This window comes from Anolis sagrei, chromosome 12 (genome assembly GCF_037176765.1).
Source record: "Anolis sagrei isolate rAnoSag1 chromosome 12, rAnoSag1.mat, whole genome shotgun sequence".
NCBI classification, from domain to species: Eukaryota; Metazoa; Chordata; class Lepidosauria; order Squamata; family Dactyloidae; genus Anolis; species Anolis sagrei.
In genome coordinates, this window is record NC_090032.1 from 20,466,384 (window position 1) to 20,483,252 (window position 16,869).

At 42.6% G+C, this 16,869-nt stretch overlaps 1 protein-coding gene across 2 annotated transcripts in view; it reads left to right on the plus strand.

Moving 5' to 3' along the window:
• CDC42BPG (CDC42 binding protein kinase gamma) overlaps positions 1-16,869 on the plus strand; it is a 110,278-nt gene that overhangs the window by 49,839 nt on the left and 43,570 nt on the right. For both annotated transcript variants that reach the window (XM_067472549.1, XM_067472550.1), the window contains exons 11-18: positions 2,019-2,114; positions 2,477-2,598; positions 4,763-5,005; positions 10,047-10,157; positions 14,555-14,733; positions 14,817-14,880; positions 15,597-15,703; positions 15,777-15,891. In XM_067472549.1, coding sequence (XP_067328650.1) covers positions 2,019-2,114; positions 2,477-2,598; positions 4,763-5,005; positions 10,047-10,157; positions 14,555-14,733; positions 14,817-14,880; positions 15,597-15,703; positions 15,777-15,891 — 1,037 coding nt within the window. The remainder of the gene's footprint in view (positions 1-2,018; positions 2,115-2,476; positions 2,599-4,762; positions 5,006-10,046; positions 10,158-14,554; positions 14,734-14,816; positions 14,881-15,596; positions 15,704-15,776; positions 15,892-16,869) is intronic.

The window sequence follows — 16,869 nt, forward strand, 5'->3', positions numbered from 1 at the left end:
GTTCATAGAAGGAGATGCGATCGTGGAGATAGACGGGGAGGGATGCGGCCTGTCTAATTTCCCTTGGAAGGGCATTCCAGAGGTGGGGGGCCACCACTGAGAAGGCCCTCTCTCTCGTGCCCACCAACCACACTTATGATGGTAGTGGGACCGAGAGGAGGGCCTCCCAGGAAGATATAGAAGGAGATACGATCGCAGAGATAGGCGGGGAGGGATGGGGCCTGTCTAATTTCCCTTGGAAGGACATTCCGGAGGTGGGGGGCCACCACCGAGAAGGCCCTCTCTCTCGTCCCCACCAACCATGCTTGTGACGGAGGTGGGACTGAGAGGAGAGCCTCCCCGGAAGATATTAGAGTTCGTGCTGGTTCACAGAAGGAGATGCGATTGCGGAGATAGGCGGGGAGGGATGGGGCCTGTCTAATTTCCCTTGGAAGGGTGTTCCAGAAGTGGGGGGCCACCACTGAGAAGGCCCTCTCTCTCGTCCCCACCAACCGTGCTTGTGATGGTAGTGGGACCGAGAGGCGGGCCTCCCCGGAAGATATGAGAGTTCGTGCCGGTTCGTAGAAGGAGATGTGATCGCGGAAATAGGCGGGGAGGGATGGGGCCTGTCTAATTTCCCTTGGAAGGGCATTCCAGAGGTGGGGAGCCACCACTGAGAAGGCCCTCTCTCTCGTCCCCACCAACCGTGCTTGTGACAGAGGTGGGACTGAGAGGAGGGCCTCCCCGAAAAATCTTAGAGTTTGTGCCGGTTCATAGAAGGAGATACGATCGCAGAGATCGGCGGGGAGGGATGGGGCCTGTCTTATTTCCCTTGGAAGGGTGTTCCAGAGGTGGGGGGCCACCACTGAGAAGGCCCTCTCTCTTGTCCCCACCAACCACACTTGAGACGGTAGTGGGACCGAGAGGAGGGCCTCCCCGGAAGATATTAGAGTTCATGCCGGTTCATAGAAGGAGATACGATCGCGGTGATCGGCGGGGAGGGATGCGGCCTGTCTAATTTCCCTTGGAAGGACATTCCGGAGGTGGGGGGCCACCACCGAGAAGGCCCTCTCTCTCGTCTCCACCAACCGTGCTTGTGACGGAGGTGGGACTGAGAGGAGAGCCTCCTCGAGAGATCTTAGAGTTCGTGCCGGTTCATAGAAGGAGATGCGATTGCGGAGATAGGCGGGGAGGGATGGGGCCTGTGTAATTTCCCTTGGAAGGGCATTCCAGAGGCAGGGGGCCACCACCGAGAAGGCCCTCTCTCTCGTCCCCACCAACCGTGCTTGTGATGGAGGTGGGACTGAGAGGAGAGCCTCCCCAAAAGATCTTAGAGTTCATGCTGGTTCATAGAAGGAGATGCAATCGTGGAGATAGGCGGGGAGGGATGGGGCCTGTCTGATTTCCCTTGGAAGGGCATTCCAGAGGCAGGGGGCCACCACCGAGAAGGCCCTCTCTCTCGTCCCCACCAACCATGCTTGTGACGGAAGTGGGACTGAGAGGAGGGCCTCCCCGAAAGATCTTAGAGTTCGTGCCGGTTCATAGAAGGAGATGCAATTGCGGAGATAGACGGGGCCCGAAATGTTTAGGGCTTTATAGGTCATGACCTGCACCTAAAATTTGGCTCGGCAACTTATCGGCAGCCAATGAAGCTGTTTTAATAGGGGTGTTGTATGCTCCCTATAGTTTGGCTGCCGCCCGTTGTACCAGTTCAAACTTCCAGGCTGTCTTCAAGGGCAGCCCCATGTAGAGTGCATTGCAGTAGTCCAGTCTGGATGTAACCAAGGTGTGGACCGCCCTGCCCAAGTCAGACTTCAGTTCAATTCAGTCGTTGGTGGAGTTCAGAATGCATTTTGATTGTGAACTACAAATCCCAGCCTCAGGGCAAGCAATTAAATAAAAACAAAACACTGCAGAGTCTTTGGTCAGCAGTTAGCAGAGACTTTACTGTATTAATAGGCCGTTGTATTAGAAAGGTTGAGAAACACTGTGTTACAGTCAATGCATACCTGTCTAACAGAGCATTATCTATCTAACAGATTCTCAGTCGAAATCCCCTTCCAAGATGCCCACAAAGGATATGGAGATCAAGAGCCTCCACAATGAGATGGCGGCCTTGCGGAAGCAGTTGGCGGGTAAGCGGGACGTCTGTCTCTTTCTTGAATCGTTTCGCCGAAAACCGGACACAATGTTATTCTATTTCGATCTGGGCACTGGATTCCTATCGATGCCATATCCACTTAAGAGCCATATCCACTGTTTTAACGTGGTGAGATGTGTTCCACACTGGGCATGCGTACTCAGCAGCAGAGTAGCAAAGTGCAAAAGTAGATGCCGTAACTGTGTCTGGTTGTGATCCCCAGTCAGCTTTCGTACAATATTATCTCTAGCACCTACTTTTTGCTTGATATTCAAGCAGCACTTACGAAACAGTACCGGCTTCGTAAGCTGTTGAGCTTGGAAGGACCCAAGACCATAATCCCTCTCGTCCTTTTAGACAACCAAGTGGAGAACGACAAAGCGCAAAGGCAGCAACTCGACAAAGCCGCGTCGGGGCAATTGAAGGCCTTGGACGAGCGGGTGAAGTTCCTGGAGCAAGAGAAAAACGAGGCTTTGCAGGTATAATAATAAATCAGCTCATTGGGTATCAAGTTCTCCGTTTGAGCCTGCCACTTTTGGACTCTCGCTTGCTGGGGTGTTCCAGCGAGTGTCTCTGTAGATCTTAGAAAACTATTTCTAGATTTAAGTCGTTGATGTGCTGGTTGATACCCAAACAGGGGATGAGCTGGAGATGTCCCTGCCTTGGTCCTTTCACTATTGGCTGCTACTTCCCGGCGGATGTCAGGTGGTGCGATACCGGCTAAGCAGTGTAATTTCTCCAGTGGTGTGGGGCGCAGACACCCTGCTTTAATGTGGTCAGATGTGTTCCACACTGGGCATGCGTACTCAGCAGCAGAGTAGCAAAGCACAAAGGCAGATGCCGTAACTGTCTCTGGTTGTGATCCCCAGGTTATGCCAGTCAGCTAAGCAATATAATTTCTGCAGTTGGACGTAGACACCCCGTGATAATGCGACATGTCTTATTAAGAGCCACATCCACTGTTTTAGCGTGGTGAGATGTGTTCCACTCTGGGCATGCGTACTCAGCAGCAGAGTAGCACAGCGCAAGGGCAGATGTCTTCACTGTGTCTGGTTGTGATCCCCAGGTTGTGCCAGTCAGCTTTCGTATGATATTGTTTCTAGCGCCCACTTTTTGCTTGATGTTCAGGCAGTGCTTCTTGTAGGTCAGAGCACGGTCCAGAGTGACTCCCAGGTATTTGGGTACGCTGCAATGCTCTTGTGGGATTCCTTCCCAGGTCATAATCCTCAGAGCTCAGGATGCTTCTCTGTTCTTGAGATGAAAGGCACATGTCTGTGCTTTAGATGGGTTGGGGATCAGCCGGTTTTCCCTGTAATAGGCAGTAAGGGCACCTAGAGCTTCAGAGAGCTTCTGTTCTACCATCTCAAAGCTCCCTGCTTGAGCGGTGATGGCACGATCATCAGCATAGATGAAGCTCTCTGTCCCTTCTGGCAGTGGCTGGTCATTTGTGTCGATGTTGAACATGGATGGAGCAAGCACGCTCCCCTGAGGCAGGCCGTTCTTCTGTTTCCGCCATCTGCTTCTCTGGCCCTGGAACTCAACAAAAAAGCTCCTGTTTTGTAGCTGATTTCCTTGAGTGGTGATGGCATGGTCATCAGCATAGATGAAACTCTCTGTCCTTTCTGGCAGTGGCTGGTCATTTGTGTAGATGTTGAACATGGATGGAGCAAGCACGCTCCCCTGAGGCAGGCCGTTCTTCTGTTTCCGCCATCTGCTTCTCTGGCCCTGGAACTCAACAAAGAAGCTCCTGTTTTGTAGCAGGTTTCCTATGAGGCGGGTAAGGTGGTCGTCCTTTGTGATACTATACATTTTTCTCAGGAGGAGGCAGTGGTTCACAGTATCATAAGCTGCTGACATGTCTATGAAGACAGCTCCTGTGATCAGCGGCCTTTCAAAGCCATCTTCTGTGTGCTGAGTCAGGTTCAGCACTTGCGATGTGCAGCTTCTGCCTTTCCTGAAGCCAGCTTGCTGTGGGATCAGACAGGGGACTATTTTTTCCGTAATTCTATGCAAAATAAGTCTCTCTAGGACTTTGTAGAGGTGACACAACAGGGAGATTGGTCTGTAGCTTTTTGGGTCGTTACGGTCTTTGCCTGGCTTCAAGATGGCGATGGCTCTTGCTTTCCTCCAGATTTTGGGGATCTGACAGGATGCAGTGCAGTTGTTCCTCAGCTCCAGCAGCCAGCGCCTTGCTTTGGGACCAAAGTTCTTGATTTGTTCCATCCGTAGGTCATCCAGGCCAGCTGCTTTGCCATTTTTACATTTATTGAGAGCCATGTCCCATTCAGTAGACGTAAAGGGTTCGTGAAGGTTGTTCTCATATGTGTTGCATATGAGACTGATGGTCCCAAGGCAAGCAATTAAATAAAAACAAAACACTGCAGAGTCTTTGGTCAGTAGTTAGCAGAGACTTTACTGCATAACCTTGTTGCTGCTCACTGTTTTGATAAAACAATTGAACTCTGGCTTTCATCCAAACTCACACTGGAGGATTTAATCTTGACTCGTTGCTTTAGTATGTACAGCTATGTTTACATCTCCTATTGGTATATATTATGTTCCCAGATAGTGCTTTTCTATCAAGCAGAGCATCATCTGCCTAATAAAAGGTACCCACAATGACGACAACATCGTGTTTTCCAGGAACTGGCCGAGATGCAGGAGCAGCTCCGAATCCAAGGGTGGGAGCTACGGGACGAGCAGATGCGGCAAAAGGAGATGGCGGAGGAGCTGCGGGGCGCCGAGGCCAAATGTGGGGAGTTGCGGGCGCAGCTCTTGCGCCACTCCCGACAGCTGCGGGAACGGCAGGAGGAGACGGAGGCGGCGGCGCGGCGCGTGGAAGGCCTGCGCAAGGAGTTGGCGCGCTCCGAAAGCGGGCGCAAAGAGGTGAGCACCGGACATCTCGAGGGGGGAATTGTCATCGTCCCCACCTTTCTCCTCTTCCCTATTTCCTTCCTAAGAATAGAGTCCTAGAGTGTTGGAAGAGATATGGAGTAACTAATTAAAATAAATTAAAAGGGAGAGAAGAGCGGGATAAATGGCTGGTTTCGTTATCGTCAATTACATGATCGATTTGTGAAAGATGCTAGTGTTAAAGCACACCACGCCTTAAAATATTCCTAGTCTGTGTTTCCCAATTGACACTAAGAATCGAGGAGATTATAATCACTGAAATTTTATTGCTACAGAAGTTAAATAATTGGCGGGTCTCTGTAACAAGCCAGGTAAGTAAGAAAGAGCAATCATTTTATTGAAAATAAGTAAAAGACATCTAAGTAAAAAAGCACTTTAAAGAAATAAGTAAATCCAATGAGGTAAGAAGATAAGCAGGAACAAATTAATCCAGGTAAGTAAGAAAGAACAATCCTATTATTGAAAATAAGTAAAAAACATCTAAGTAAAAAAGCACTTTAAAGAAATAAGTAAATCCAATGAGGTAAGAAGATAAACAGGAACAAATTAATCCAGGTAAGTAAGAAAGAACAATTATTTTATTGAAAATTTAAAAAAATCTAAGTAAAAAGCACTTTAAAGAAATAGGTAAATCCAATGAGGTAAGAAGATAAGCAGGAACAAATTAATCCAGGTAAGTAAGAAAGAACAATCCTTTTATTGAAAATAAGTAAAAAACATCTAAGTAAAAAGCACTTTAAAGAAATAGGTAAATCCAATGAGGTAAGAAGATAAGCAGGAACAAATTAATCCAGGTAACTAAGAAAGAACAATCCTTTTATTGAAAATAAGTAAAAAACATCTAAGTAAAAAGCACTTTAAAGAAATAGTTCACCTACAATCAAAGAGCATTTGAACATTCAAAGAGGTAAGAAGATAAACAGGAACAAATTAATCCAGGTAAGTAAGAAAGAACAATCCTTTTATTGAAAATAAGTTTAAAAAATCTAAGTAAAAAGCACTTTAAAGAAATAGGTAAATCCAATGAGGTAAGAAGCAGGAACAAATTAATCCAGGTAAGTAAGAAAGAACAATCCTTTTATTGAAAATAAGTAAAAACATCTAAGTAAAAAAGCACTTTAAAGAAATAAGTAAATCCAATGAGGTAAGAAGATAAGCAGGAACAAATTAATCCAGGTGAGTAAGAAAGAACAATCCTTTTATTGAAAATAAGTAAAAACATCTAAGTAAAAAAGCACTTTAAAGAAATAAGTAAATCCAATGAGGTAAGAAGATAAGCAGGAACAAATTAATCCAGGTGAGTAAGAAAGAACAATCCTTTTATTGAAAATAAGTAAAAACATCTAAGTAAAAAAGCACTTTAAAGAAATAAGTAAATCCAATGAGGTAAGAAGATAAGCAGGAACAAATTAATCCAGGTGAGTAAGAAAGAACAATCCTTTTATTGAAAATAAGTAAAAAACAACAACATCTAAGTAAAAAGCACTTTAAAGAAATAGGTAAATCCAGTGAGGTAAGAAGATAAGCAGGAACAAATTAATCCAGGTAAGTAAGAAAGAACAACCCTTTTATTGAAAATAAGTAAAAAAAAATCTAAATAAAAAGCACTTTAAAGAGATAGGTAAATCCAATGAGGTAAGAAGATAAGCAGGAACAAATTAATCCAGGTAAGTAAGAAAGAACAATCCTTTTATTGAAAATAAGTAAAAAAAATCCAAGTAAAAAGCACTTTAAAGAAATAGGTAAATCCAATGAGGTAAGAAGATAAGCAGGAACAAATTAATCCTGGTAAGTAAGAAAGAACAATCCTTTTATTGAAAATAAGTAAAAAAAATCCAAGTAAAAAGCACTTTAAAGAAATAGGTAAATCCAATGAGGTAAGAAGATAAGCAGGAACAAATTAATCCTGGTAAGTAAGAAAGAACAATCCTTTTATTGAAAATAAGTAAAAAAACATCTAAGTAAAAAGCACTTTAAAGAAATAGGTAAATCCAATGAGGTAAGAAGATAAGCAGGAACAAATTAATCCAGGTGAGTAAGAAAGAACAATCCTTTTATTGAAAATAAGTAAAAAAACATCTAAGTAAAAAGCACTTTAAAGAAATAGGTAAATCCAGTGAGGTAAGAAGATAAGCAGGAACAAATTAATCCAGGTGAGTAAGAAAGAACAATCCTTTTATTGAAAATAAGTAAAAAAACATCTAAGTAAAAAGCACTTTAAAGAAATAAGTAAATCCAATGAGGTAAGAAGATAAGCAGGAACAAATTAATCCAGGTAAGTAAGAAAGAACAATCCTTTTATTGAAAATAAGTAAAAAAAAATCTAAGTAAAAAGCACTTTAAAGAAATAGGTAAATCCAATGAGGTAAGAAGATAAGCAGGAACAAATTAATCCAGGTAAGTAAGAAAGAACAATCCTTTTATTGAAAATAAGTAAAAAAAACATCTAAGTAAAAAGCACTTTAAAGAAATAGGTAAATCCAATGAGGTAAGAAGATAAGCAGGAACAAATTAATCCAGGTAAGTAAGAAAGAACAATCCTTTTATTGAAAATAAGTAAAAAAAAATCCAAGTAAAAAGCACTTTAAAGAAATAGGTAAATCCAATGAGGTAAGAAGATAAGCAGGAACAAATTAATCCAGGTAAGTAAGAAAGAACAATCCTTTTATTGAAAATAAGTAAAAAAAAATCTAAGTAAAAAGCACTTTAAAGAAATAGGTAAATCCAATGAGGTAAGAAGATAAACAGGAACAAATTAATCCAGGTAAGTAAGAAAGAACAATTATTTTATTGAAAATTTAAAAAAATCTAAGTAAAAAGCACTTTAAAGAAATTGGTAAATCCAATGAGGTAAGAAGATAAACAGGAACAAATTAATCCAAGGTAGAGTTCAGCAAAGTCCATAAAAGCAAAGTCCACACATCTCTAATATAATCTACCTTTTGATTCCTACTAAGAATCGAGATTATAATTACTGAAGTTTAATTGTTGCAGCTCAGGGAAATAGACCTTGACATTTGGGAGTTGTAGTTACTGGGATTTATAGTTCACCTACAGTCAAAGAGCATTCTGAACTCCAACAGTGATGGAATTGAACCAAACATAGCTCACAGGACTCCCATGACCAACAGAAAATACTAGAAGGGTTTGCTGGGCATTGACCTTGAGTTTGGCAGTTGTAGTACACCCACATCCGGAGAGCACCCTGGACACAAAGAATGATGGATCTGGACCAAAATTGGCACGAATATTCCATATGTCCAACTACGAACACAGATGGAGCTTGGGGAAAATAGACCGTGACATTTCGGAGTTGTAGTTGCTGGGATTTATAGTTCACCTACAAGCAAAGAGCATTCTGAACATTCAAAGAACACCATGAACTCAAACAATGATGGTTCTGGACCAAACTTGGCACGAATACTCAATACGCCCAAATGTGAACACTGGTAGAGTTTGGGGAAAATAGACCTTGATATTTGGGAGTTGTAGCAGCTGGGATTTATAGTTCACCTACAATCAAAGAGCATTCTGAACATTCAAAGAACTCAATGATGGACCTGGACCAAACTTGGCACAAATACTCAATACACCCAAATGTGAACACTGGTAGAGTTTGGGGAAAATAGACTTTGACATTTGGGAGTTGTAGTTGCTGGGATTTATAGTTCACCTACAATCAAAGAGCATTCTGAACATTCAAAGAGCACAATGATGGATCTGGACCAAACTTGGCACAAATACTCAATATGCCCAAATGTGAACACTGGTAGAGTTTGGGGAAAATAGACTTTGACATTTGGGAGTTGTACTTGCTGGGATTTATAGTTCACCTACAATCAAAGAGCATTCTGAACATTCAAAGAGTACAATGATGGATCTGGACCAAACTTGGCACAAATACTCAATACGCCCAAATGTGAACACTGGTAGAGTTAGGGAAAAATAGACTTTGACATTTGGGAGTTGTAGCTGCTGGGATTTATAGTTCACCCTACAACCAAAGAGCATTCTGGACATTCAAAGAACACCGTGGACTCAAACAATGATAGATCTGGATCAAACTTGGCACGAATATTCCATATGTCCAACTATGAACACAGATGGAGCTTGGGGGAAATAGACCTTGACATTTGGGAGTTGTAGTTGCTGGGATTTATAGTTCACCTACAATTAAAGAGCATTCTGAACATTCAAAGAACACCGTGGACTCAAACAATGATGGATCCGGACCAAACTTGGCACAAATACTCAATACGCCCAAATATGAACACTGGTAGAGTTTGGGGAAAATAGACCTTGACATTTGGGAGTTGTGGTTGCTGGGATTTATAGTTCACCTACAATCAAAGAGCATTCTGAACTCTACCAATGATGGAATTGAACCAAACGTGGCTCACAGGACTCCCATGGCCAACAGAAAATACTAGAAGGGTTTGTTGGGCATTGACCTTGAGTTTGGGAGTTGTAGTACACCCACATCCAGAGAGCACTGTGGACTCAAAGAATGATGGATCTGGACCAAACTTGGCACGAATATTCCTATTGTCCAACTACGAACACAGATGGAGCTTGGGGGAAATAGACCTTGACATTTGGGAGTTGTAGTTGCTGGGATTTATAGTTCACCTACAATCAAAGAGCATTCTGAACTCCACCAATGATGGAATTGAACCAAACGTGGCTCACAGGACTCCCATGGCCAACAGAAAATACTAGAAGGGTTTGTTGGGTATTGACCTTGAGTTTGGGAGTTGTAGTACACCTACATCCAGAGAGCACTGTGGACTCAAAGAATGATGAATCTGGACCAAACTTGGCACGAATATTCCTTATGTCCAACTACGAACACAGGTGGAGCTTGGGGGAAATAGACCTTGACATTTGGGAGTTATAGGTATTGGGATTTATAGTTCACCTGTCTCTGTCCATTCAACCCTCCCCTCCTATCAAGGACTTCCCAATCAAAGCTCTCCTTGCAGAGATGTTGATGCATTTCTCGGCTCTTTTACAGCTGGAGGCTCGGATGGAAGGCTTGGTGAACGAAGTGTCCAAGCAGCGGAAGGGGAAAGAGAGAGCCGAGCAGCAGTTCCGGAGGCTCAAACACGAACTGGAAGAGTCCAGGGTGAGTTGTTTGGGGTAGGCATGGGCAATCCGTGGTTCTAAAGTATTTACAAAACTCGGGGGCGCTGGTGCTTTGCTTCTAAAGTGTTACTAAAGTTCTGGTGGTGAAAATATGGATAGACCACATCAGCCCTAGATAAATATGGATAGACCACATCAGCTCTAGATAAATATGGATAGACCACATCAGCTCTAGATAAATATGGATAGACTACATCAGCCCTAGATAAATATGGATAGACCACATCAGCCCTAGATAAATATGGGTAGATCACATCAGTCCTAGATAAATATGGATAAACCACATCAGCCCTAAATAAATATAGATAGAACACATCAGCTCTAGATAAATATGGATAGACCACATCAACCCTAGATATATATGGATAGACCACATCAGCCCTAGATAAATATGGATAGACCACACCAGCCCTAAATAAATATGGATAGACCACATCAACCCTAGATAAATATGGATAGACTACATCAGCCCTAGATAAACATGGATAGACCACATCAGCCCTAGATAAATAGGGATAGACCACATCAGCCCTAGATAAATATGGATAGACCACATCAGCCCTAGATAAATATAGATAGACTACGTCAGCCCTAGATAAATATGGATAGACCACGTCAGCTCTAGATAAATATAGATAGACCACATCAGCTCTAGATAAATATGGATAGACCACATCAGCCCTAGATAATTATGGATAGTCCACATCAGCTCTAGATAAATATGGATAGTCCACATCAACCCTAGATAAATATGGATAGACCACATCAGCCCTAGATAAATATGGATAGACCACATCAGCCCTAGATAAATATGGATAGACTATGTCAGCCCTAGATAAATATGGATAGACCACGTCAGCTCTAGATAAATATGGATAGACTACATCAGCCCTAGATAAACATGGATAGACCACATCAGCCCTAGATAAATATGGATAGACCACATCAGCCCTAGATAAATATGGATAGACCACATCAGCCCTAGATAAATATGGATAGACTACGTCAGCCCTAGATAAATATGGATAGACCACGTCAGCTCTAGATAAATATAGATAGACCACATCAGCTCTATATAAATATGGATAGACTACATCAGCCCTAGATATATATGGATAGACCACGTCAGCTCTAGATAAATATGGATAGACTACATCAGCCCTAGATAAACATGGATAGACCACATCAGCCCTAGATAAATATGGATAGACCACATCAGCCCTAGATAAATATGGATAGACCACATCAGCCCTAGATAAATATGGATAGACTACGTCAGCCCTAGATAAATATGGATAGACCACGTCAGCTCTAGATAAATATAGATAGACCACATCAGCTCTAGATAAATATGGATAGACCACATCAGCCCTAGATAATTATGGATAGTCCACATCAGCTCTAGATAAATATGCATAGTCCACATCAACCCTAGATAAATATGGATAGACCACATCAGCCCTAGATAAATATGGATAGACCACATCAGCCCTAGATAAATATGGATAGACTATGTCAGCCCTAGATAAATATGGATAGACCACGTCAGCTCTAGATAAATATGGATAGACTACATCAGCCCTAGATAAACATGGATAGACCACATCAGCCCTAGATAAATATGGATAGACCACATCAGCCCCAGATAAATATGGATAGACCACATCAGCCCTAGATAAATATGGATAGACATCAGCCCTAGATAAATATGGATAGACCACATCAGCCCTAGATAAATATGGATACACATTAGCCCTAGATAAATATGGATAGACCACATCAGCCCTAGATAAACATGGATAGACCACGTCAGCCCTAGATAAATATGGATAGACCACACCAGCCCTAGATAAATATGGATAAACCACATCAGCCCTAAATAAATATAGATAGACCACATGAGCTCTAGATAAATATGGATAGACCACATCAACCCTAGATATATATGGATAGACCACATCAGCTCTAGATAAATATGGATAGACCACATCAGCCCTAGATAAATATGGATAGACCACATCAGCTCTAGGTAAATATGGATAGACCACATCAACCCTAGATAAATATGGATAGACCACATCAGCTCTATATAAATATGGATAGACTACATCAGCCCTAGATAAACATGGATAGACCACATCAGCCCTAGATAAATATGGATACACATTAGCCCTAGATAAATATGGATAGACCACATCAGCCCTAGATAGATATGGATAGACCACATCAGCCCTAGATAAATATGGATAGACCACATCAGCCCTAGGTAAATATGGATAGACCACATCAGCCCTAGATAAATATGGATAGACCACATCAGACCTAGAGAAATATGGACAGACCATATCAGCCCTAGATAAATATGGATAGACCATGTCAGCTCTAGATAAATATGGATAGACTACATCAGCCCTAGATAAATATGGATAGACCACGTCAGCTCTAGATAAATATGGTTAGACTACATCAGCCCTAGAGAAATAGGGATAGACTACATCAGCCCTAGATAAATTTAGTTTTCTGTGGGTGAGCATGTTTATCTAGGGCTATTGTAGTCTATCCATATATATCTAGAGCTGATGTAGTCTATCCATATTTATCTAGTGCTGATGTGGTCTATCCATATATATCTAGAGACAATGTGGTCTATCCATATTTATCTAGTGCTGATGTGGTCTATCCCTATTTATCTAGTGCTGATGTGGTCTATCCATGTTTATCTAGGGCTGATGTAGTCTATCGATATATATCTAGGTGCATCAGAAACTAGTGCTAATGTGGTCTAGCCAATGCCATTTTCTGAATCAGCGCCCCAAATAACCAAGCCGTATCTGACGTTGACCAAAAACCGATTATTATTATTATTATTATTATTATTATTTATTCGAAATGCCATAACCTATTGTAAATAAGTGCACCATAACCTTCTTGAAAAAGGTACAAAGGACGTCACGTCCGTTTGGCAAACGTGACTCTCCATGAACGTGTGGAGACCACCTTTTGAAAACCGCTAGTCAAGAAAAGCATGACCTTGTTAGAAGTCAACCCTTTGAACAAGTGATATTTACGAGCGTTCATGTAATGGCACACAGGTTTCTCGGTTGTTAAACTATTGCCACCCTTTTGGTAGTAATGTTGGAGAGTTAAACCGCTAGTCAAGAAAAGCATGACCTTGTTAGAAGCCAAACCCTTTGAACAAGTGATATTTATGAGCGTTCTGTAATGGCACACAGGTTTCTCAGTTGTTAAACTATTGCCACCCTTTTGGTACTAATGTTGGAGAGTTAAACCACTAGTCAAGAAAAGCATGACCTTGTTAGAAGTCAAACCCTTTGAACAAGTGATATTTACGAGCGTTCATGTAATGGCACACAGGTTTCTCGGTTGTTAAACTATTGCCACCCTTTTGGTAGTAATGTTGGAGAGTTAAACCGCTAGTCAAGAAAAGCATGACCTTGTTAGAAGTCAAACCCTTTGAACAAGTGATATTTACGAGCGTTCATGTAATGGCACACAGGCATCTCGGTTGTTAAACTATTGCCACCCTTTTGGTACTAATGTTGGAGAGTTAAACCGCTAGTCAAGAAAAGCATGACCTTGTTAGAAGTCAAACCCTTTGAACAAGTGATATTTACGAGCGTTCATGTAATGGCACACAGGCATCTCGGTTGTTAAACTATTGCCACCCTTTTGGTAGTAATGTTGGAGAGTTAAACCGCTAGTCAAGAAAAGCATGACCTTGTTAGAAGTCAAACCCTTTGAACAAGTGATATTTACGAGCGTTCATGTAATGGCACACAGGCATCTCGGTTGTTAAACTATTGCCACCCTTTTGGTAGTAATGTTGGAGAGTTAAACCGCTAGTCAAGAAAAGCATGACCTTGTTAGAAGTCAAACCCTTTGAACAAGTGATATTTACGAGCGTTCATGTAATGGCACACAGGCATCTCGGTTGTTAAACTATTGCCACCCTTTTGGTAGTAATGTTGGAGAGTTAAACCGCTAGTCAAGAAAAGCATGACCTTGTTAGAAGTCAAACCCTTTGAACAAGTGATATTTACGAGCATTCATGTAATGGCACACAGGTATCTCGGTTGTTAAACTATTGCCACCCTTTTGGTACTAATGTTGGAGAGTTAACTGCTAGTCAAGAAAAGCATGACCTTGTTAGAAGTCAAACCCTTTGAACAAGTGATATTTACGAGCGTTCATGTAATGGCACACAGGTTTCTCAGTTGTTAAACTATTGCCACCCTTTTGGTACTAATGTTGGAGAGTGGCCCCTGGTCAAAGTGGATTCGATAGTGTCCGTTATGGCGGAAGGGGGTTAGACGGGATGGACTTCCAATTATGATCCCATGCTTTTGCCTCTTGCAGCAGAGCAAGCAGAGCACGGCCCTCTTCCGTGGGTCAGGATCCCGGCGGTCGATGGATGCCTCCTGCAACCCCAAAGAAGAGGCCCGAGGCCTAAGGGAGGCCCTGCGGGTGAAGGACAAGGAGCTGGAAGCCCTGCAAATGGAGCTGGACCACCTCCGGGACCAAGTGGAGACATCCAGGTGAGAGCTAGGGAAGGGAAGTGTGTTTTAAGATGCCCCATGTGCCATATAAGTCAATCACTATCTTTGCATTTTTCTGACAGACAGGAAAATTTCGATCCTAAGAACAAAGCAGGAAGCCGGAGGGCCTTGAACTTAGAGGATGAGGTATGTGCCTTGTTTACTTACCAAATTTAAAGTGTAATTTGTCAGAGTGAGGCCCTGGGGTCTATGCGCAGTGGAGATGAGGTTACTAGATCACACAGACACAAAACAGGACACTGCAGTCTTCCAGTTTCAAAAACAACAAAAAGTTTACTTAGCACATCTCAATACACGTCTTCTTCTAAGCGGGCAAAATCAGAAACTACAACAGGAACTACAAAGCACAACTTGAGTACGGTTTCAGAACATCTGCTTATCAGTCTCTTTGGCTGCAAGCCGGATACTCCCTAATTCTTCCCAGACAGAGAAAACTTATTATCTTACTTCTGCCAAGGTCTCTTCTCTCTCTACCTCTCTGTCTCTCGCAACAACAATTCCAGCATACAATTGAACATAACTGAATCCATCTTGAATACATATGAACACCATTGTTAATCATATTGAAACACATTGAAAAAACATACATGCATCCTTTCAATAATCCTGACATAATTGACACACAAGGAGAGAGAGATTTCAAAGGACACAACACATACGCTCCATACTAAAGTGCATTTGACACACAAGCAGAGAGAGATCTCAAAGCACACGGCACATACGCTCCATACTAAAGTGTAATTGACACACAAGGAGAGAGAGAGATCTCAAAGCGCACAGAGACTTGGGACTTGGGCCATGTGGGGTTGAATCCCAACAGTTGTCTCCTCTTCCTGTCATAGGTAGACCTGCCCTCCCTTGACGCCCTCCGTCTAGACGGAAGCCCTTCGGAGGTGGATAAAGCATCCTTTGCCAATTGGGAGATGCAGATTGCGGATATTTTGCGCTGGTGAGTGGGAAACGGGAATGCCTCTGAGCATGTGCGGAACGCTTTCCCCTCTGAATCTCTCCTTTGTCCTTAGGGTGAGTGACGAGAAAGAATCCCGGGGTTATCTGCAAGCGATGGCCAATCGCATGACGGAGGAGGTCGAAGCGCTCAAACTGGCAGGGACTCAGAGTCCTGGGCCCAAAACCCCGGTAAGAGAACCATAACTCTTTTCTGATAATCTGTGAGGAAGACATTGATGGGGTATGACTCCTTCTGTCATCTCCTGGAGAAGAACATCAGCACTGGTTTCTATCACCTTGCAAATACATACACCATCTCTGTCTTTCTCACGGAGCAGAGCATGGCAAGTGGGCGAGACTCCTCTGCTGTGCCACAATTTTTGGATTGTAATAAGGTCTCTTATATTACAATATTTCTTGCTGATGTTGATCCAAAGTCATAAATGATGGGTATTTTTCAAGCCTGAAACATCCTGGTTTCATCTCATTTCCGGACAGATGTTGACTCTCTTTAATTGCTGTTGGTAAACGTAAGGAGCCTTGTGTTGACTTCCTTTTTAACATAAAGAACCTTGTAAACATTCCCTTAACTTAAAGAGCCATTGCCTCTGATTATGTTTACATTATGTAAATTATGTAAACATGTTGTTTTCCCCTAAAAGTTCAGCAGTTAATCATTTGTCTCTGATCAGCATATGTTGACAAATGTTGACACTTCTTTTATCACGGTCACAGTTCTTATCACAGTTTACTAGGCAGGTCAACCTTTTTAGCTCCCATTTGCAGGTATTAATGACAATCCAGCAAGCAGGAGCCGCCGGTGGCACAGTGGGTTAAACCGCTGAGCTGCTGAACTTGCTTACTGAAAGGTCGCAGGTTCGAATCTGGGGAGAGGTGTGAGCTGCTGCTGTTAGCCCCAGCTTCTGCCAACCTAGCAGTTCGAAAACATGCACATGTAATTAGAGTAATAGATACCACTCCAGCGGGAAGGTAAGGGTGCTCCATTCAGTCATGCTGACCACATGACCTTGGAGATGTCTATGGGCAACGCCGGCTTAGAAATGGAGATGAGCACCAACCCCCGGATATGGAAATGGATGAATGTCAGGGGAAAACCTTTACAAGCAGGTGGTTAATGATTCGGTCATTGCAGGCCTTAATCTTCAG